Source organism: Larus michahellis, chromosome 1 (genome assembly GCF_964199755.1).
Source record: "Larus michahellis chromosome 1, bLarMic1.1, whole genome shotgun sequence".
In the NCBI taxonomy this organism is placed as follows: Eukaryota; Metazoa; Chordata; class Aves; order Charadriiformes; family Laridae; genus Larus; species Larus michahellis.
In genome coordinates, this window is record NC_133896.1 from 159,032,289 (window position 1) to 159,056,676 (window position 24,388).

Sequence of the window (24,388 nt, forward strand, 5' to 3'; positions counted from 1 at the left end):
ACAACAAAAGCAAAGGAAATAAAAAGTAGGAGTCTCAAAATTATTACAGAGGGTGAAAGTGTCTTTTTATTATGTCTTTCTTATTAGAACTGTTAACGTTTTTATAAAATCTGTGAGGAGATAAAAGTAAAAAGCTCCAAATTTGACAATATCAGGGGATTTGTTTGGGAAGAGGGTACCCCTTTTCTGGTTACTGTCTCATAGTCAGCATGACTCACAGAAAAGATCTAGAGCTTCCCCACTTGGTGTGTCAGGCAGTCCATTTCAAAGTGAGTTTAAAGCGTCTAAAACATAAGGGGGATGTTGAAGCTTCACGTTTTATGTCTGAGGTAAGTGCTGCAACTTCCCAGTTAGCTCATGCTGAGGCAGAAAAGCCTAGCACAGTCCAGTCAGGAATCAGAGAATGACAGAATGGTTTGAGTTGGAAGGGACCTTTAAAGACCATCTAGTCCAGACCCTGCCTTAAGTTTCACCTTTTTTTAGTGGGAAGCTCAAGAGCACCACCGGCTTTCAAAATTAAGTTTCTCTTGATATTTTGAAGCACAGTCAAAGCAAAGCCAGAAAACAATCACCTTTTGGCCCTGGATTTACTCCCCAGTCTTGAAATCTGGCTCACACTTTGATCTGAATTCAATGTATCTATAAACTTCTCAGCTATAGTCATCGAGGTCTACAGACTGGGGTTATCAGAGTTTCAAGGGAGATCTGAACTTTTGATATATGTCACATAGGGAACTTTTCTGATGTCTAGCAAACAAAGGTTGACAAGTATTTTCCACTAACCAAATCTTTAATCAACTGCAATCATAAAGTACTTTAAGCTGTATTGTTTACAGTTGCTAAATAAGAAAAGACGACCTTGGTACACACCACCAACCACAGAGATCCCAAGGCTTGTCACAGGGACCCTGGTAGTAGCAAACCTTCCTAAGGATTGTTACAAACTTTGATATTTCCCTAAGAGAATAAATAAAGCATTACCAAAACTCTATCCCAACACCTAACCACTTTGCATTTGTAAAATCTGACACTTGAAATGTTCAAGTACTCTATAAGAAGAGCTACTTTATGCCATGTAACTATATACATTATTGATGTTTATCATACAGAAATATCTGGTTCATTACAGTGGTTCAGCTCATATATGACAGTGAAGCTGCCTGAGAGAGATTAGTAGGTTCCATCCACTTCATCAGAAATTCCCTTTCGTCAGGACATTTAATGTTGGGTTCCAATTAGAGGAGAAGAGGAAGTGTGGTTTTGCCAGATGGACACTTCTTTTCAGAGGGCTTTCCTGAAGTAAATACATTCTGTCATGAATAATTAAGAGAATTCTTGGTGGGATTATATCAATAAGTGGTTCTAAGTCACTATAAAAATTTAGGATGTAGCTCTATGATGAAAGAAAAGGGATTTTTAAATATTTTTTTTTAAGTTAGCACCTAGCTGCTTTCTTCTTGACTCCTTTCCTAATAGAGGATCAGTGCTGACACATCTGCATTTTGTTGTAAAGCTTTCTGGGCTATAGCAAGCTTGATATAGGGGAACATAATACAAAGATTAGTTGTTACTCGTGAAACTTTATTATAGCTGATAAGTAAGTGCAATAAATGTTACTTCTGGTAATAAGCACAGCACAGTTAAACTCTTCAGTAAAAAAGCTCTGGTTATAGGCAAAAAGATTAATTTTCTAATTACTTATACTCAGAACAATTTACCCATTTGAGGTCTCATAGTATTCTAAAGCTTCTGGGCTGTGATTAGAAATAGAGCACATACCTTCAAGACAAGAGAAACACAGAGGCAAGGGGCTGAATAAAATTATTCATGCTAGTTTATTGGTCAAAGAAAGTGTCAGAGACCAGATGAAAGCACATTTTGTCTGGGAATTAAGCCAAACACGAATGAGTACTGTGAAGATACAATTACAAAATAAGACAAAGGGATAACTGAATGCACAGATTCGAGACAGATAAATCTGATTAGGCAGTGGATCATCAGAAAAGCATTTATCATAAACTAAATGAGAGTCAAGTGTGCCTTGATATTGCAAAAAATTAATCATCATATGTAACATCCTTATTTACATATGCCAATATAAAAGGCATGAAATACTTATCATCGTAAAGCTTCAACTGGAGTATTGTGTGTGATTTTGGGCACCCTATTTCAGGGAAATCAGGATCAGTTAGAGAAAATCCAGAGAAAAGAAAGAGAACAATGTATCAGAAAAATTATTTAGAGAAAAAGAGTTCATTAAATGTAGCCTACAGAAGACTGAGAAAGATACTGCAAAGAGGAAAAGTCCTACAGTCCTTTGGGCCCAAAACCATGGACATCGAAATACCACTATTTTACACAGCTGACCTGAGGGACACAGCAGAATAGCATGGTAGAGCATGAAACAGATCTTAGAGAGATGAACCAATTTCAAGGAGATGCAAAATGTGAAAGTACTGTACTAGAACTAAGATACAAAGATAATTTCCAACACCCTTCTGGATTTTGATACCGCATTTGTGTCAAGTTTGCAGAGGACATCAAATTGGAGGGACCAGCCAATATGCTGGAGGGCAGGGCTGTCCTTTACAGGCTGAAGGAATGGGCCAACAGGAATGTCATGAAATTCAGCAAAGTGCAAAGTCCTGCAGATGGGAAGGCATAAGCCCTTGCAATGATACAGGCTGATGAGATGGGGAGCAGCTCTGGGGAAAAGGCCCTGGGGGTGCTGAGGGTAGTGAGCTGGGCAGGAGCTGGCACTGTGGTCAGGCAGCAGAGATGGCCAGCAGCATCCAGGGCTGCATCACTAGGAGCATTGCAAGGAGACTGTTTTTTTTTTTTCCCCCCTGCTCAGCACTCACCGTTAGACCACATCTACATATTGTAGCCAGCTTTGCGTGCACACACACACACACACTACACAGGGAGACATTGCTAAAGTGGGGTGAGATCAGTGGAGGGCCACCTCAGTGGTCGGGGCTGGAGACATGATGTGGGAGGAGAGGGCGAGAGAGCAAGGTTTGTTCAGTCCAGGGAAGGGAAGGCTCCAAGACACAGACATGTTTGGAAGGTTTCAAGGCTTGTCTGGACAAAGCTCTGAACAACCTGGTCTGATCTCACAGCTGGCCCTGCTTGAAGCAGGTAGTGCACTAGGGACCTCCTGAAGTCCCTACCAAAATGAATTATCCTATGATTCTATGAAACACTTTAAAGTTATTTCTCAGGTATGTAGTTGTGTTTTTTTTTTGAACCTTATATAAAAACAGTAATTCTGGCCCAGAAGAGTGGAAGATCAAGAAAAGGTAGGGATCAAATTGTTAGGGACATTATCTTGAGCTTTGAACAGTCCCTAAAACACAAAAATTGAACACAGCTTTTAAAGCCATAAGATATCTGAGGACAAATAAATTTTATTTAGATATTTATGTTGTCTAAAATCTGAAGGGATAACAGTTTTTTAAAATCAGAACAATCTTAAATATCAGAGCCCTACCAAAGGATGACTCAAAATAGGAAGGGAATATTTGTGTACTGCAACTCCTTTGCTTTGGTCAGTAACCCTTCTCACTATTTTATCTAGTAGTTAAATAGTACAGCGTTATTATTCTATAAGGAGGAAAATGTCTGCTTACCTTGGAAATAAATATTTGGACACCAACTTCTAAATAGTCTTTCTTTTTTTGAATGTTAGAAAACTTAATTTTTAATGAAATTAACTTTAATTTTTAAGAAAAACTGGTATGAACTATTTACAGTAAGGAAATTTCCAGACACTGCAGATTAGAAACCAAAAATAGGGTCTTTTAGGATTTTTTTTATATCTTCAAAATATCTGGAGAAATAGTATTGCTGGTAAGCCAGAAGTTGTTTTAGAAAGAGCTAGGGCACAGGGCCAAACTCCTGAAATTTAGGAAGACATCCCATGTGAGCTGTATCAAAGTAATTGTCAGGATACATGCTGTGACCATCAACAACACATCCAAGCTAATTCAACTTAGCTTGATTTTGTATCTAGACAATAAATGGTTTGTACTTTCCACACGAAATTATTCATTCATAAGTCTAGAAGGACAACTGAACAATAATCCTTTCTTGCACAAAAACACTCAGGGAGGACAAGATTTTTATTCTACTGGGCTTCCAGGTAAAGGCATACACTAAATGAGTTTGATCTTACTTTATTTAGATCTTAGTTCTTGTGTTGCACGAAGTAGGGAAAAGACAAGGCTGAAATAGTCACTACAGATGCTTTGCTTATTCCAAATATCATTCTGGGGCAGACAACCCGAGGTCTCAGGATTCAGGAATGATAAAATCATCTTCCTGATAAGAACTGTGAATATGAATGTGAACGCAGCTAAAACAGTCCTGGCATTAGTTTACGAATCAGTTAAGTTTTCTCTTCCTTTTGTGTAGCTGTAGCAGTAGCTTTTCAAAGAAGCTGTCTGTTTGCACAGCAGATCCTGTCCTGATACAGAGTTGGACCAAATCTCTGGAGGCCCATTTCAAACTAAGGGCAAAGGAAAATATTTTTCTCTGTTGACAGTCCTTTAGTTGGTGAAAGAAAAAAAGAAAAAAAAAAAAGAAAAAAACGCATAAGAAGAGCTGACAGGGTAAGTGGTTCCTGTGAGGAATTACAACTTGCTTTCTTCTTCTGATCCACTTGCCCACATGTCATTTCGCTGCTACTAGCAGGATTTTTCTTAGCTAACCCCTAGAGAAACAGAATGGCATCAACTCCTCTTCTAGCCAAATTGACCCCACTATCCAGTACATTTATTTTGCTGAAAGGAGTTCAAGATTAGTGGGTAAAGAATTCACATGGAAGCAGTGAAGAATAAGTACTTAACATAAATAATTAACTACAGGACTCTGTATCAATACTTAATTATGCAATCCTGCATATCATGTTATGAATCAGAAATTCTGGATTGTGTGTATAAATGCCTTATTTATTTTACAAAAATGATGTACAAATGAAACTCGCAGTGTTCATTCAGTAATTCAAAATAGCTATTAAAACTGAGATTCTGGTACTTCATATTTATTTACACAAGCCAGAACTTTGGTGTTCTCACTTAAAGAACAAATAATCCACACTTCTTTTTTTTTTTTTTAATATCATGCCGCAATCATGTGGAAACCTGTCATGCAGTAATTCTCCAAAAGCTGTCCAGTTAAAGAAATTCAGAACAGAGAAATGAAATCAAGCTGTTTCAAAACATCATCTTCATCCTTGATATGATTTTCTGCATACCTCTTCCTTCACACAGAGCTATCCAAATTCTTTGTAGTTGTGGTGACAGGCAGGCAATAGAACTGACTTGTCACTCGCTTTGCATGAGCTGGTTGCCGAGTCAGCTTTATAGGTAACTGATAGGGAATACTGTGTTTATATCCTGGAGGAGAGCATGTCACTTGGACAGAATGGACTCAGATATGGCTATCGGAAGCATTCATACTCTTCATGTGTTGTAAGGGCTTTTATTACAGCTTGACCTTAATTAAAATGTGTCATTTAAAAATGTGCCAGTGCCAGCTTCTATAAAACGTTGCATCAATTTTTCTAAAAATAAACACAGGCCATGCACGTCACGACATCATATTTAGTGCTTTCAGGCCACTGAAACAACAAGATGTAAAGTCTTTTTTTTTCTTGCCAGGTTTACATGTACTGGGAAGCAGAACAATGATTTATTCCACCACAGTACATTGTCCCAATTTGGCAAAACATTTATGTGTCTCTAACTTCAAACCCTTGCTTCAACCCACTTATTTCAGTTGAATCTTAGTATTGTAATAAATGTTAATATGAAACATAACTGTAAGTTGTGGGTTGAAACCCTACTTTGAGCTTTGATTCACTCTGAAAGAAAGAAAGGCAGATGAGATATTTAAGTGAGACAGCAGGAAATAAGTAATACTAGAGACCTAGACTTCAAGCTGCCCTAGGCATTGCCTGCATAATTTCTAGGCATATCACCTTATCATACTTTTACTTCTACAAAATACAATGCAATATTACACAAAGATTCCTGAACTATACCTATATGACCTAGGTGTAGTATAGAAAGCACAACAAGAAAGGCTAATTACCTCAAAGGGACCACTGCCCCAACACAGCTATGGTACTTTATGCACAGCACCACCTGAGGTGTCTCTGCTGCTCTCCACAATGAGCCACACAGACCTATCTTTTGCCTCTACCTGTCTTTATATACATAAAACAAAGCCAGTTTTAATTGGACTTTTCTTATTACAAAATCTTCATTAATTGATGTTTTGTTGCTAGAAAATTCTCGAGAGAGCCACCGTCATAGGAAGATGAAGCAGTATTTCATAATCAGGTTCCAGCTCTAACACAATCAATATGCATGTTGCGGGTGTCATTTAATGTGACATTGTATTAAGAAACATGGATTAACAAGCTAAATCCCTTCCTTCCCCTTATTAGTGCTGCCCAATGAACCATGTACCTGCACAATCATGTGAAAAGCGTGTGGCTTTTGCCTTTGCAGTCCCCATCGCTCCTTCCCATTCAGCTCAGGGTGGTAACCCTGATCAAACACAATGGTTGTCACTGAAAATTCAACATTACCAGATCAGTTACTTTTTACTTTAAGCTAAACTGGAAATTATAGTACCTCCGATACATGTTAGTTCCAGACAAAATACAACCATTTGTAAACCAGTTTTCCTACCGCCAGGTCTGTTTACCGTCCTCACATTAAATACTTGTGAAGTCTTTGAAATATACTAATTTTTTCTAGAAGTTTAGCTATTCCAGTAACTATTTGCTAAATCCCAAGACTTAATTTAGGTATAACTAAACATCGAACTTAAGGACTGTTATGCCAGACTGAGAACAACTGACTTTCTAGCTTTACTTATGTTTTTAAAAATATTTTAAAATCTTCTGGGATGAAGGGCATTAAGTGTATAAAACCAAGGCATGACCTTTCCAAAACAAATTCCACTAATCTCTACTATATTTGCAAAGTCACAGAATAAGAAATTACAACAAACATTTTTATTTCTTTAGATCTCTCATGTGAATATGAGAGGACAATGTATTCTGCTCAGTGAGTAAAAGCTGCCTTGCACTTAGCACTGTTTGATATGTAAACAGCAATGAGATAAAGACAAAGCAAAACAGTTGACATCAATGAACTTAACGACATTTACAGAACATGATAATGAATAGCTTCTGGCTTTTTTCTCTGAGGGAAAAGGGGCATATTTTACTGCCTTTTTTTTTTTTCCTTTGTCTCCAGCTTTTAAATCTATTCCAATCTGAACAAATTTTACATCCTTTGAACCATGCCATGCAGTAGCACTGAGCGGGAATTACTGCTAACCATTTAAGTGCACAGCTTTCTGCTCACGACTAGTGCAATAAAGCACCAAAACGGCATTTCAACAATAGGAATAACCTTGTTAATGTCAAGAGGTAAAGCAGCAGCATAATATTAATAAATTAAACACTGCAGACAGATTTGGTGGTAGCTAGAGCACAGCTCTTATTTTTATTTTTCTAAACTAAGGAAATCACAAGTTAAGATATGTCTTGTAAACCGGTTTCAGCACAGAAAGCTTATATTAGCCTGTGTGTTGCTCAAAATAGTTTTGCCTTGACATTTTCATAAGACTAAATTTCAAATAATTCTGTAAGTGTACCTGTACTATGAAGTACATAAGTTTTTACAGACAGTGGATATACTCAAATGGAAAATGAAGAAATACAGCTTGGTCTTTATTCTCAAAATGCCAAGTGTCTTTAGGCTACACTCAAGTACGCTTTTTTAAAAAAAATTAAAAATTATATTCCTGTGGAATAGGTTTAAATCAGAGACTCAAGCCTTCTGTTCCTAAAATTACATAAAAATGTAAATCTAGGATAATTCCATTAAAGAAAAAATTGAATGCACAACAGGAGTGACTCAAAATAGAATTTTTCATACCTCTGGTAACGTTAAAAGAAATAATAAAGGCAGTATACCTTGTAATACTGTTTCTCTGACTCATATCATTCAGTATTGTATAGGACAGAAACACTCAGGAGATCATAATTCTGTGAATTATCACTTTACAAGCATAATTTTGAAATTGAAATAAGGAGCATCATGATGATAATAAAAAAAGTAGCAAATATTGAGCATTGCTAAACATGTAAAGAACATAAGCCAGTCTGCATGCAAGTGCAAACCGGTCCAATCCATGTCCTGAAATGCTTCAGAAATTGTGTTTGAACTTTGCTCCTACAACCGAGAGTAATTTTGTATTCCTCTGTTCAGACTTACTTTGGCACTAGTTGCCAGGCAGATGTCATTAAGTTTATGAGCCTCAAGGCATTTATCCACCAGCGTTTGCTACTTTTAAAATGCTGATTCATTAAATAAAGCTTACTGGGTAAAGAGCCACAGTATCAGATCTAAACTTTTAAAAAGCGCTTTGGGTACCTGCTTATAACTTTCAGCAGTATCCAGTTAAAATGTTGACAATAAACTTCAAAATGATTTCATACAACCACTGATTGTAGTCAGTGGATCAGTTTCAGATCATCTGATTTAGAAGAAGCCCTCTTCTTCCCGTATTTGCATGTACAGCCACATACACAGGTATGTGTACACTAAAAAAGTAATTCTGAGCAGTAAGACCCCTTTAAAGCCCTCTAACTTGGCCAAAAAAAAAGTGAGGCCCCCAAGCCACTAGTCATTCTAGTGACTTTTGAAATATTAGAAAATATACATTATTTACCCAAGAATGAGAAATCTTTAAGAAGGATTAATATAATTAATAATTACTCAATAACAATTATTTACCTATCGCAGGCTCAGAACGCCTCACACGATACATGAATATGAGTTGATGCAGTACCTAACCTTACCCACTTGCTCTACAAAGCAAGAATATTCTCCTTGCTACTTTAAATGGAGTAAATACATATGTATTTATGTATGTTATCTTATTTAGCAATCAACCAGCTACAATCATTAGCAACCGTCCCCTTCATGTTAAACAGAGGGTCCTACTTTTTGTGCAGCCAGTGAGCCACACGACGCTGAACACAGGGTTCAGTTATGGAAACCCCATAACCCCAGTTATGGAAAATTCGGGGCTGCTCTCCCACGCGCAGCGGGACCTGCCTTGCCTCCCCCTGCCCCGGGACCCGTTTCTGTCCCAAGTGCGTTCCAGGACTGCCAAACAGGATGGATGAGTGTGTGTTTGTGTGTTTCTCTCATATCTTCTCAACCCTCTCAGTAATATCATGCTGGATGAACGCTCACAAACGAACTGCTTCTGACATGAAATTTCCCATGGTGTTTTCCATTGCCTCTCGAAAGGCAGAAAGTACTACAGACCCATAAGCTCTATGCTCAGCAAACCTGAAGCAGACTTCACAGGTTGCACATTGAGAACTCGACTGAAGAGCTGCATCTAAGCAGGTTACTTATGTGTTGAAGTTACGCTGACTTTATACTGTATAAAAAGAAACTGGCCTTCCCAGATCATGAGAATTTGCAGATTTACGTCAGTACTTTCATGGTTTGTGCATTCAAATAGGACAAAGAGACTCCTTGTTGAGTCTTATTGCTAAATTCTACACTGTGTTTACACAAAGGGATTTGCAGTTTGTGCAATTCAGTTCTGCAGGCAGGCTAGGTTTGTATCCAAATACATTGTTTTAATAAAATAAAATAAAATAAAATAAAATAAAATAAAATAAAATAAAATAAAATAAAATAAAATAAAATAAAAATAAACACAGAAGAAAGATGATAGAAGAATAAATTATCCCTCAGAGTACCCCTTTTATTTTTCCCCCTAAGATATATGGGAAGCTGGAATGGGAAGAGATTGGAAAGGATTATAATTGCATGTTTAAATAGCAGGCTCCAGAATAAACTACAGAACCTTAAATATTCCCTTTTGTTACAGTTTTGACTTAAGGACCAACCTAACTCTGTAACATACTCCCTGAAGTTAAATTCATCATAGTACATATTTTATTAGATGCTGCTCCATTCCTCTTAATTGCTACCTGATTGAGGACCCCCTGTTTAAACAGGGGATTAGGTCTGGAAATATAGTAAATATACATAATGGTGATGAAAATATAGTGTAAAACAATCACTGAGAGCATGAGGGAAATGGGGAAAGGACTGCAGGTACAAGAAAATACAGATGCATCTCTAATAGTGAATCTGATTTCTCTAGCTGCACCTGAAACCAAAGACATGATTTATAAAGAAGCAAACACAAATAAATACTCAGAAATGTTAGGATAAAAATGTTCAGTCTCTAGCAGTAGCAGTTTTAACCCATCAGGAAATGGACAGAAAATAAAGTCCAAGTGAACAATGATTTAAATCAAAAAACATACCAAAGAAGGGTCATATAGACTTTCTTTGTGTTTTACTCATTACTGGAAAATATTAATGACACAGGACAGTCTCCAATTGTTTTCCAACAAGTTATTCCACTAAATAAATGATTTTCCTATATAATGGGAATAATTTTTATTATTAAGTTTTACTGAGAAAGGCCACAGATTTTTTTTTTTTTTTTAAAACGATTAGCACTGTTATTAGTCTTCGAAATCTCCATCTTGGGTGAACAAAACAGATCACGAAGCTGGCGTCAGTGTACTAGTGTCAAAAAAACCACTGCAATTACTGTGTAAGTTTAATACTAAGCTGCAACACCATCTTGGTAAACTGACTTCTACCCATTTAATGATTTGGTTATGTTAAAACTTCATAAAGGTTATAGCAGAAATTAGAAGGTACCAGCATTTGCAATAAGCCATAAATTACATTTCTCCACAATTATGGTTACAAATGCAGTTTGTTTGTCAAATCGTATTTCTACGTCGTTTCAGTGCCCTATTCCATCATTTCAGTCAGCAAAAATTTCTAAGTTTTTTATTTCATAGGACTTTCTTGATTTGAATAGTTCTTTGTGCAAACTGGATTTGTTCTAACAATTTTTCTCATCTGTATTACTATTATTCAAGAAATGTTGAAACTTCAAATCAGATAAGCAAAGGCCTTATTAGCAGACAGGTCACAGATCAAGATGGCATATGAGGAAGCACAGAACCTCATACGTATTTTTTCCTTGAAACACTCTGAACTACTCCCATTCAGCTCTCCCCAGTGTGTATCCTTGTCTGATCCAGAGTGCTGTTTGCACAGATCTGATAAAAATACAGCTTTCCCTGGTTAGATAGGCTAATATATGCGTGAAAATCATTAAGCATCCCCCAAACCCCTGTACTATTTTACATCTGTCGGCTGACAAGTAAAGGTGACTTGAAACTATTGAAACTATACTTGAAAGTATTTTTGTTTACTTTTGATATCAACCACTGAGTACATCAAGTTTCATACGATTTATATTGTACTGTACTAAGCTGCAGCAATAACACTTTGTGCCGTGATTCCAAGAGATGTGTCATAAACTAACTGGAGATAAACAAGACCTATATGCAGAATAAAGAAGTTCCAAAGATCATCTGGGTAACAGGTGATTCAGTACAAGATATTCCTGCACCATTCTGTCCAGCATTATATTGCATAAAACAATTTGAGAAGCCAAGACTGATGGAGCTGCCATTTTTAGGAGCTGTATAAAACTGAGATCCTAACACTGCCTCATATTAGCACTCAATTAACATATTCAGAAGACTTTTACTGGTTTACTGACTTCAGACAAAACTCAGTTTGAGTAGTTATATTTTAACTACTAAAAGTTCATGTGCACATCCATCAGGAATCAAATGGAACTTTGAATGGCACTAACCTGCCACAATCAGGTTTACTTCAATGTAGAGGTCATTTTGAGTTATGATTAATGAAAGAACTACAGGAAGAAAACTATGCTACACTTTGAGTTGACCTTGCCTGATTTTCCCAGAGAAAGATGGCTAAAGTAAACTGTAAAGTTATGCCACTGCAGTGAAAATTCAAGGTAGCTCAGGGAGCTCAGTGAAGACAGTAAGTTCAAACAATGGTGAGAGGTATCGTCTCTCTTAGATCTAACATTAAGTTGAGATGAGCTGGGTTCAATGACTGGGGCTTCCGTATGCCAATAACAATTTCTTAAATGAGCCATTCCTGACTGGAAACTCATCTACAGTAATTGTATCAGAATGATTCTAAGAGTGACTTTTGAAATATAAATTGCAGAACTATATTATTGCTCGAGATTTATGCAGTGTAATAGCTAAGTGGTTTCATGAGATGAATCTACTGAATCTCCCCCCACATATGAGATGATTAGCATCCTAGTAAAGTGCAGAGACATATTCTGTACTTAAACTAAAAGCCAAATGGGCTTCTGTACCATTTTATAAGTGAGTAATCACATCTACTTTTAAGCTGGGGTTTCTACGGCAATTTCATCCCTTGGAGCTACATCCTTTTTCAGTCTGATGTGAAACAGTGGTGGGCTGCCTAAACAGTCAGCAATTAATTTCTTCAACAGAGGACCAAATTTAACCTCAATATAGATATAACTTCCACAGATCTCTGGAGATTTATTTTTTCTAACAAAAGGTTGAACTTGGCCCAGAAACTTTAAGATGTAAGGTGCTCATCACCAGAATTCACAACAAATTGGAACGTCATCTGGTTCATGTTGTATTTATTTTTGCATTTTCTTTCTCCATTTCAAGCAATTTATTCCAACCAATTTTTTATTGTATCCTTAGTATTCTTTTAAAACTAAGACAGATATATGTTCTGTCTTCAGTAAACTCTGTAGAGCCCAGTGCTCTTAATTACCAAGTTTGTTTCTTTCTCTTGGATTAAACGGATTTCATTTTTTCCCGCCTCCTACACTTTAACTTTCATGCCACAGACAGATTATTCTCCTCTTACTTTCTGCATGTGGTTCCATATCATGCTTACCCCAAAGGAGACAAGAAAGACAAAGCCTCTCTCAATGGAAGAAATTGCAAACGATATCATGCCAAGTCAAATAAAGCAAATGCAAGTTTGTGGATTAAAATTAAACATGCAGAAGCAAACTGACTAGAGCTATAGAAAGTCAAAAGTCAACATGGTTTTATATGGTCTGATGTTATTTTTTCGGTTCTGAACTGCTCACTGGCACTGAGAGAATGGACAATACCAAAGATTACCAGATATCTGAGTCCCTTTAGGACAATACAGAAATACAAGGAGGAGTGCCTTGGCTCTACCATGCCACTCTAAACATACAATTTATTCCTGAAAAAAACATCTCACTTGTTCGTTTATACATAGTTACTTCTACACCTTTGGCTTGTTAGAATTATGATGGAGAGAAAAACAGTTGTTGAAAAGAGGTCATCATAATGAATGATTTCTTTACCTCTGAGAGTCTGTCAATGGAGTGCTGAACATCCTCTGTCACTATTCAACCAATATGTATGAAGAATAATACAATGAAAAGGTGATTGTTAACATCAAATGAAAGAAAATACCCAAAGGAATATGAGTTCCAGATTTACACTCTCAAACAAAGCAGAATTTTCATAGCATTTGTTATGAAAACCAGACAAATAACAAGTCCACTTGGGACCTACGACAAAGACGCTGAGCTAAGTCTCAGACTTATTTTACTACCTTTACTTTGTTAAATAAAAAAAAATATTCTTGGATTTCATGTAAATTAATGATTATTAAAAATCACTGGAGCTATATTTTTTTCAAGGATCCTTTGGGAATAAAGCAGTAATGTCAAAAGGAGCTAATGTCGAAACTGGAATCAATAAATTAAACATCAAAATCCAAAGCTAAGGTACCCCTGCTTTCAAGTAGAAAAATACTGTTTTGGATATCTTGACATGTAATTAGAATGCAAGAGCTCAGGTGTCTATTTAACTAACCCTGAATTCAGGATGAACCACTCAAAACAACTGCACAGCCAGACACTCAAAACAAATATTGTGAAATAAAGTTAATAACATAGAGATATACTTTATGCATGAGGTGTAGGTATCTGCAAATATAAAAATAACCACTTAATTTGCAAAATAAAGCAGATGACACAAATGAATATTTCAGGTTTGTTTTGAAAACCTAAGCTGCAATCCTGATTATATCGTCTGTAATTGCATTGCTAACCTTCTAGTAATGTTTCTTGTAGGACAAAACTGTCCACAAACATCTCACAGAAAGAGGGGGTTTAAGATAGGGGAAATGTAGTCACTTTTCAGAAAGATCCTGTATAATATTAACTTTAATGCTGACACTATTTTTAGCTATTTCCTGAATATCAAGGTGCACATGATGATCTTAGGGAGGAAATTTTAACCCACATGGTCCAGTCATCATACCTGCCCTGTTAAAAATCACTGAAAAAATTCTTAGCTTATGTACACTAACAGGCTGCTTAGCGCTCCATTTAATTTTCGTTAAAATATGAGAGATTAAACCTAAAATATGAAAGACTAAATCTAAGAGTTTAGCTGAACTGAATTTAAGCACATGAATTAGGAAAGTGAGGCGAATTAGATCACAGAGTAACCCTTTAAAAAAATCAATACTGGATCCAAAAAACCCCAAACTTAATTACACTTTGTTGTATTTTTACATCTCAGATATATCTGAAAACACGTATTGTAAAATAATACACTAGAAGTAGATAAAATTAGTTGTTTAATCAATATTACTTTAAAACATGAAGATGTATCTTAATACAACATATACTATATTTTCTGGTGTCCGTCCTCAACAAAACTGAGTTAGTTAGTCATGATTATTACTACCCAGCATAACAAATCACACGCATCAGCCATTTACTGGTGTTGCCTCTCAACTCTTCCTTCTTTGAAGTGTAAAGAACAACACTGACGCTTGAAGATCATGCTCCAAGAGATTAATGGAGCCTGAATTTCAAAGAAAGAATAGGACAAGAAAATGAGAGCTAAGGAAAAGAAAATGTTCCTCTTGGTTCAATTCCTGTTCATTTCTGGGAAGGAAAAAGAATAAAAGAAGTGAAATAATCTCATGAACCTTATTTACTCAGAAAACCTGCATGATTAAGGAGCACAAAGGAAAACTGAAGATGGTAAGAGTACTGGAGTAAAGACTGTTGCCAGTTGAAATAAAAGGAAAGTGGAGGCTGAAGTTACAAGAGGGCAGGGAAAAACATGTTGAAGAAAACTATGTGAAAGAATACTTTGTTGGAATATACGTATGTTATTACACACCGTAAAGAAGATTCAACCTCCAAAAAAAAAAATCAGGGAAAAAATTAAGACATCAGTAAATACAGGGTAAACAGAAAAAGAATAAATGGTATGCAGCAAAAGTAAATAAAACAAAACAAAAGCAAAAGACAGAGAAAATTTAGACAATTCTTTTGATGTTGAAATTATTCTTGGTTACATATATATAAAACTCACTGAAGCAAGTTTAAACCTGCTCCAGAATCTCAGACAAATATATCTGCTTCTCCTTTTTCCATTACCTTTCTAATAACTAGCTGGTGTAGTTTAGCTGTCAGACCTCACTGGAATCTAAGTAAATGGAATTACCTCATTTCATTCGGAATCTACAGATCTTGTCCTTAAAATAGTACTACTGGTTGTGAATCAGATTTTGACAGTAGTATTGTATGAGGATAGCTAAGAAACAAATGTTCACAGTTAAAGCTTTTCACTAGACAGCTGAGATACAAGTAAATCATATCAGGAAGATATAGACTGGTTGAAGTGTAGAATTTTTATATTATTTGCTACCACATAGTTTAAAAAACAAACAAACAAATAACTATTTTCACTTTTACTTAGGGCTTCACCTATCCATATTATCTCACTGTACTGAAATGAATTCCAGAAAAATTAACTGAGATTTAACTCCCTCGGTTTTTGAAATCTGTGTTTGAAACTGCGTCTTCACATTACCCCGTTACTTAGAAAGTTTGTCAAGCCTGCTTGAAAAGTCTTTATACCCCAATGGTCTTTTGGTGTCTCGGCATGCTAATAAACGTAGCTTTCGCATATCACTGCATTGTCTTAGAAGTGTTAATGTATTTAAAATGCAAGCATTTTGGAGAAAAGGAATGTGTTGTATGTAATCAGGTTAGGACAGGAAAACTTGCATAGTACCAAAAAAATACAGATTTACTTGTTCAACCAGAGCTTGAATGTTACGTTTCCAATTTTAGAGACCTTTGGAAGATAAGAGAGAACATGGAAGAAGCAGAGAAATGGAAAAAAAAGTTGAGTATAAATACATTTGTTATGTGTACATGTGTGTGTGCACACATAAATTCAAAGCATATCACTTTGAGACACCCAAGATATAAGAAAGTAAATACAATACATGTTGCCTTTGAACTTCTAAGAAATAGTTTCAAAAATTCTAATTACTTCAGAAAATGTCTCATAGAATCTTATTTCACCTCTAAACCTGCCAGCTGTTATGCAAGATGTTTAGAAGCAGAAAAAAAATAATCAATTGTATTAGCTATGAAATTGAACTTAGCTTGGATACTCAAAGACAGATAGCTTTTTCTCAGAGTGTTCCAGAGTTACTTCTAGCAAGGTAAAACTTTTTCTAGAATAATTCCAGTATAATAATTTGAAAACTAACTTTCTACTCAGCATTCATTACAGAAGTATGTTGCAGTAGGATAATAGCAAGATGATAAATTTCAGACACTGCCTTTGAGAATCACCTATACGTAGTCATCCAGTCTTTAAAATTCCTCATCCTCCATAAAATATCAAGTGCACTTCTAATTTTTGAAGGTCTTGGTTTGTGTGTTAGTAGGGTGATCAATGCTAAGTACAGAAAAATGAACATAAAGAAAGTAGAAACGAGTGATGCGTTATCTGTATGATTTAATGCAAGATAAAATATAGGTTGGGAAAGGAAAAGGAAGTGGGAGACCGATTCAGGTTTTTTCTTCTTCTTCAGTCACACCTTTACTGAGAACTTAAATGCCAAAAGATCCACGGCGAAAAAAATCTTAGGGGTGACAGACAAACTACGAATTTAATCATTAGCTTAACTGCTGTCACAAGAGTTACCATGTATTGAAAATGTTAATTAAGTACAAGTTTACAGGCAATATACTAAAGAAAATACACATATTGAAGAAAATATACATATGCAAAGGAGAACAATTACTAGAGAACTTTGAAGATTTAGCTGTTTTTTGATACGTGGGAAAAAAAATAGATATTCATTAACTCTCAAAAATTGATGAAGGATGTTTTATGATTTTGCAGGGTTCTTGAATGCCCTCTGCCCCCTAAAACCCTCAAGGGTTTAGCTGCTTGGGCTATGCAAGAAGCCTTTTTGGGACCCTGCCCACCTCTTCCCACCCCCTTTGGCTCAGAATCAGCTTTTGAGCTCAGATATTGGGCCTTGGTGCTGGCCTGATATGGGGTCAGCCACTCCTGCACCCAGCCACATACCCCTTTGACCCCCACCTGTGGGCTCCTGGCCTGGCCTGGTCACATCCTGTCCCCATCCTCATGGCCCTGCCCAGCTCTCTGGGTAGTGTCTGACCCCACTCATCATCCCTGGACCTGCTGAGTGCAGCAACTGCCCCAGCTGCTCTCTGGCCATTACACAGAATTGCCCGCATCCTGGAAAAGGCACTGAAAACTCACAACTCAAAGGAGGTCTAGCAAAACTGTCGCTAGCATTTCAGAATTATTTCAAGGTTCAGAAGTCTCACACGGTATGATTTCCCTGGACGTGTCTGAGAAGAGATAATATTTAAAGAACAGTAGAAGTGATAGGCTGCTACGATTTGCACAGAAGAATTAGGAAGGGGTTTTGGACAAGTAGAACTAGAAGGACTTGACCCTCCTGATCATTCAGCTGCAGGCACGGTAAGCTTTTCACAGCTTTTTTTCTCCTCCTGTGCCCATACCTCCCACAATGGAAAAGGGAAACACAGCTGAGGAACCTCTGAGTCTTATCTTTAACCTCCACCTAAATTTAAATACAATGAATGCCACTTTCCTGACTGCCTGGAGCTTTATTCTGTCAGCAGGATTTTAAAACAAAGTTGATTCTCAACAATGAAGTTCATAGAGCCTCAACACTAGACTTTATTGGGGTGAGACTGAGAATTTCGGTACAACTAACTTATGCTGAGTCTCAGCACACAAAGTCTAATGGCAGTTTAGCAAAGTGATGTAACTTGGCACTTCATATACAAATGAAGGATGGCAGGACTACCACCCATGGGAAAATCTGATGTAACCCTTCCTGATGTAGTTATTTCATTCATAGTATTTAGATCCAACCAATTTTGTAAGACAGGTCTACCACTTGTTTGGATATCCCACTAGTCATCAGACACAGATATCAGCAACAAGTAATTTGTGAAGGAAAGGGATCGAAATGGTATTGTGTAACCACCTCTGTGAATTTTTATGGGCATAGCTAGGTTTTATGTGGGTACTGAAGGTTTAAATCAAAGTTAATATCTATGAGAAAAAAGTGATCTGTCAGGCTGGAATACACGGAAAGAGCATGGAATATCAGAGTACTGAAACATCCCTAGAATATCTAATCTTCCAATTATGTGGGACTAATTAAAAAAACAAACACTTTTCTCTATGAATTTAGCTTGTATCATTAGACTGCCACAGCTACAGTTGTAGACAAATGGCACAGATACGGAAAACTGTTATTTTCAAGACTGATACGTGTTTCTGTTATGTATAAATGAAAAAATAATCAAATGATTGGAAAGGAAAATGGCATCCAAAGATAAAAAGAAAGAAAATAAAGAGAGAAGGCACGAAAACGTGCGATATCTTCCTGGCTTTATCCCCACAGCTGTTAGGAAATTAAGAGAATGCCTCCTAAGTATGTTGAATCAGGGAAAGTTGGAGTAAGTGGTCACTCACAATCTTGAAAATTCTCATCTTGAGCTCTTGTGTGTGAGGGAGAGTGGCGATCAATATGCACAATGCTAGAATGATCACCCTTTTGCACAAATTGTTTTAGTGCTTGTTAGAAAAGATTATGACTGGAAGCGCATAAAAAAAATCAGACATAAGGCTTTGCACTTAATGCTTCTGAAAAATGTCTACTATACCATTCACTTTCCCTCACTAATCTCTAAGCCCCTTTTGAAGATCATCCTTATCCTTTAGAGTTGGGAATGATTTCCTCAATCATCAAGCAAAGAGGTTCTGATCAGTTTAGATTTTAATGAGAAAATCAATCACTTCACTAAAATTACTACTTTACAGATGAAATTATTGGAAAGTTTTCTTATTGACAGTGAAGAGGGCACCTGCACTGAAAAATTGTAAAAAGAAGATACATCAGTTGTGTGAACTGATCTACAGCTGTTGTTGCAGAACAGTTTTGCATTTTAAGGGGTGAGAGAAACAGCACAGGCAGAGAGAGAACACACTGCAGTGCACATCATTATTCTATGGGAGAAAGGGAAGTTTTGCACATCTGGGAACAGAAGTCTGAAAATACAAACACAAAATGCACGTCCTGACCATGGTCCGGCTTTTGCATGAATGTGTATATTAACATTTTCCCCAGCTTGAAGTTGTTACAAGCGGTATGTTTCATCTATAAACGTTGGGTGACAGAGATCTGACATTACAAGGGAGGACTAAAAAACGCCTGTCAGAATCACCTTGCAATACTGAGAGCATTGTATCAAGTTCACCTACGCTACCAAAAGCCGTAACAGTGCAATCAATGAGCAGAACTAGCAGCCTTGTTTAAACTGAAAATGGTGACATCAAGTTGAACAGCCGCCAAACTCACCATCGCTTCTGAAATCATTTTCTATAGTTAAGTAGCCTCAAGCTATGTTTCTAATATACATATACAAATGTAATGACATGATTTTTAATCACTGTAGGTTTGAGTATCTTTCTTACACCTATTACACAAAGGCATTCTTGTATTGTAATATATACTACAGCTTTGGAATATCAATGCTAATATGAAGCAATTGGCCCATAATAATAAAAGCAGGTCTTTCTACTTTTTTCTGTAAGATTTTTCCCACATTTTTCTTTCCTGTCTTTCTGATCTCTCCTTTTAGTACCCTTTCTTCACCAGAGTTGAATACTGTTTACAAGCTGATCTATCACCACTGGCAACTCTCTTTTTTTGCACTCTGTTTCACTCTGGTTGCAAGATCCATCACTAAGGTAGTACCTACTGTAACTATGAGGCTAAAGTTAATGTGCTAGAAAAGCTAGTACATACTCTTATTATGAAGCTAAACTTCACATGCCAGAAAAGCAATGCTTACAGTATTGGACTGTATCTGCACCCAGCAAAAGAAAAAAGCAAGAGCAAAGCAAGAGCAAATTGAGAATATAACTTCAAACCTCTAATCTCTCTGTATTACACGTCATCATCAAGATAAACAAAGTTCTGCAGTTCTTTTGAAACACTCTAAGTTAATAGAAATTTTGGAAGTTTCAACCAAGGATCTGATGATAAAAATCAGCTTCAAAATATAATGAATACACAGGAACAGTTGTCAATCAAAAAGCCTCGAATTGCCCTTTTGAGACTGCCTCTCCATTTCTGACCTGCTCCCCCTGCTAAATCTTGAAAAATGGTCTTACCTTTCAGGAATTGCTTCTGTCTTTATCCATCATGACCCACATGCATATACGGTGGGAGATGTATTCATTCAGATCCCTCCCTACATAGATTTAGATGGCTTGTTACTTTAAGATCCTAGTTGTATACAGGTTCAATAGAAAGTGGCCAGCTATTTGTCTTCATACGATGCTCTAGCAGCCATAATACTTGCAAGAACATTTAAGATTCTGAGCTGAAGCTCCCTCTCAGGACGGCACCAAACACCACAGAATTACAACCCAAAAAGTCCCTCTACACATTGGGGTGAAACCCCAGCCTTACCGAAACTCTCAGTGACTCCAAAGGGGAGGGATTTCCCCTTAGAGTTATTTACATTAACTCTTAATTCAGGATTATATACTCCTTAATACATGAACTACCTCTCACCGTTTTCAGCATCAAGTCTAACAATAACCACTATTGGCAATACTGCTTTGACTCTTTAAGGTACTTTCATTTAAAATGAGAATAAAACCCCAATGCTGTGTCTCATTTCTCATATTGACACGGCTTAAGCAAACAATGAAAAAATAGGGGTATCTTGTGATCTTAACAGCCATTATTTACTAAAATTGTTAAATCTTCTACATAAAGGTGAAACATTAAACGACACAAAGAGGAACAGAAAAATTATCAAAAAAACAGTTGGGCATGAACCACCTATCGTTTCAAAAGGGCTGTTATCTAATTAAATTTACTATTAAAGTCAAGATTACACTTGCTTAAAGAAAACATGACAAATTCACTTATTGATGTTACCAGAATGATATGATCTCATCAAAATTTGACTAAGCCAGAAATAATGAATTTATAACAAAGGCCAAATCCTGCCTTCCTGATTCATGTATGAGTTTGATGCAGTAGAAATTCACCCCTAGTTTAACTCTATCAATCAAGAAAGATCTGGCCCACTGAACCACTACAGTCAAGAGTTTAAGGTAAGAAATATTTGGCTCAAACACTCTCTCAATACTGCAAGATACAATCTACTCTACGTAGCCAAAGCAGAGCTTTATTGATAAAAGCAGCTTTATGCAAATGTTACGCTATAAATTACTTCTAAAGAGTTGGCACTGCAATGTTCAGACATCTATTTAAAAATACTATTTGTTCTTTTTGGATGCTTATCAGATATCTTATCAGATAAAGCTTTGTTCATGTGAATCTAATTATTCAGGTTTTTGCTAAGTTCTTTCCTGTTGGAGCTTCTTGCAAAGTGACTTCAAACTGTTTCATTTTGTGAATAAACTGAGTGATTCCAAACAACTTTTGCTAGAAGAAGAATAAATTAATGATCAGGAGCTCAGAATCCTTTTGGTCTTCAAAGCCTTCAAAGGATTTGAAACAGAATTTAACTCTTCCCCTCCCCCCCCTTTGAAGTGGATCATTTTTAGTAAAGCAACTTAGCTTCAGGTTTCTTCAGAGCTAATGCATTACGTTATTCTGTATAAAACCAGAAGTGCTAAAAGCTTAAACGTTACCAAACAACAGTAGTATGAAGACTTGTGTTTAACAAAAAATATCAGGATGAAGTAAGTTTTTTCTACAAACATTAATGTGGTATCTTTCTATTTATAGGCCCCAAATCTAGGAATAGTATTTTATTCCAGTACTACCCAGAGTAGTATAAAAAGTAGATAAAAAAAGTTGTGAGAAAAATCCATGGGAAAAAGGCTTAGATATGAAAAACTCAAACCACTCATTTTACATCATTTGAATTACTATTGGTCTTTTTACAGTTACTCACTATACTCATTATAATCTTAGCCAATTTAAGAGAAGATAATTAATAACAAATAGGCTTCTCTCATTTCAGAGATACTTCTTAGGAAAGACTGAAGAAAGCAAGCCAAATGATCTAAATCAGGAAAATGAAAAGAATCTGAATTAAAAAAAATTGAGATACTCCCAAAATTTCCTGAAAAAACAGAGACTTCCACTTATATTAAAATTTTGGAGTGTATTCAGCCTTAGGAGCGTATTCAGGCTTAAACATACTACATTTCGGCATCTATATACAGCTCTTTATATTTAAGCTTTTACTATTAAAGGGGATGTAGTCAGCACAGTTTATGAAGCAATATTTTGTGGTTCAGTTCACCCCGAAGCACACATCTACATGTAACTCTATATAGAGCTGAGTAGGGACTCAATCTTCTTTGACTGCAAATGGGAGCCAAGACAACCAGCTCATGTGGAGACACACACAAAGACCTAATTTTAGGCATTGGGTATTGAATCCTATCCTTGTATTCAAAGCAGTCAAAACTCCATTTTGGTTTTTCTTAATAATATGAAGTAAAGTAAATACCAAAATGAAAATGGAATTATCAGTTACACAGTGACATTTCACGAAAATCAACATATTCCATAAGAAAAGTCTAGTTATAATAAAACACTTTTTCCTGGAGACCAAACGTTTCATCAGGGGAAAGAAAAAAAACCAAACCAGCCCTACTCTAGTCCACAGAAGATGGAAAAATAGCTGAGAAGTTTCCTTCCTTTTTCTCCTTTAAGGCAATAATCCTAATGGACATAATACTCTGATCTTGTTAAGAGGGTGTACTTGTACTCCATAATTAAATCCTCATGAACACGTACTCAATAATAAACAATTTCAGATCTCATTGGAGGTTAGGACACATGTTAAATATTGGAGGAAGGACCTCAACAGCAAAGAGGCACTAAAATAAGAACAATATTGATACTAAATATAAAGTTGTTTTCCTACCTGTGTGCAGACAAATTACTGAGGTACAGGGTGTATTTCTCTTCAGCAGACAGCCCATCCATCATCAAGTAAAAAACATGAAAATTACTCTGGTTGAGAGGCTGCATAATGACACGAGACTTCTCCACCATGTATGTATAAATCCTAGCTGATTGAGAAACAAACAAATAAATTCATCATTATACTGATTGTTCTAAATATGTATTTTAAATCATTCACCATTGCAGCAGTGAAGAATGAACAATGTTTCTTATAAAACAGTCTAAGGTGAGCACATAAAAACAATACCATTCATTCTACCATGGTTTTCTACATAAATCACATATAAAGTCCTAATTCCATTAATATTAGCGAAACAATTGTCTTACCTTACTTGCTTACTGTCCTACGTTATCTTCAAAATGACTTAATTTTAAAGATAATGATGTTAATTTGTACTCTGTTTTATTTATTTGAGGAACCAGTTGTCATATTTGGCAAGAACTTCTAAGAGACAAGCTATTAGTCATCTCACCAATGCGTAGCCATCTGAGCATTGGCATTTATTCCAAGCTCCTTCTTCATGGAGAGAGAAGGATGCAAAAGAGATTCAAGACATCTTGGAAAAACTAGCCTTGGAACCATTTCCTCTTTCTCTGTTGATAATCAAGAACACTCAGATTAATAGTTTAGATTAACCACTTAACTTCTAGATGGCTACTTCTAGATGGCTACAAAGAGACCAATTCTCTGCAGAACTGGTCACCAACAAGCTCACTAACCTGTGCCTGGGAAACATGGGCATCTCAGAAAGGCTATGATGAGCCGGCCAAATGAGAAGCCATGTTAGCACATGAAGCACATCTGGGAAGAAGGTGAAGGAGGATGCACCTAACCACGATTTGCCTACAGCAATGTTGATTACAGGCCAGAAAGGTTCTGAGGAGGCAAAGCACAGAAAATATTGGACCCTCAGATCCATTCACTTGCTTCACCAGATTACAGGCATTTTAGAGGTACATGTGAAGAGACAGAGGGAGATTCACTGTTTTGGGCAGGTTACTCCAGCCCTCCACTGAGTGTA

The 24,388-nt window shown here is 36.4% G+C and overlaps 1 protein-coding gene across 4 annotated transcripts in view; it reads right to left on the reverse strand.

Annotated features, from left to right (window-relative positions):
- Window positions 1-24,388, reverse strand: part of MYO16 (myosin XVI) — a 400,883-nt gene that overhangs the window by 138,272 nt on the left and 238,223 nt on the right. For all 4 annotated transcript variants that reach the window (XM_074561661.1, XM_074561651.1, XM_074561671.1 and 1 more), the window contains one exon: window positions 23,326-23,473. In XM_074561661.1, the coding sequence (XP_074417762.1) occupies window positions 23,326-23,473 (148 nt within the window). The remainder of the gene's footprint in view (window positions 1-23,325; window positions 23,474-24,388) is intronic.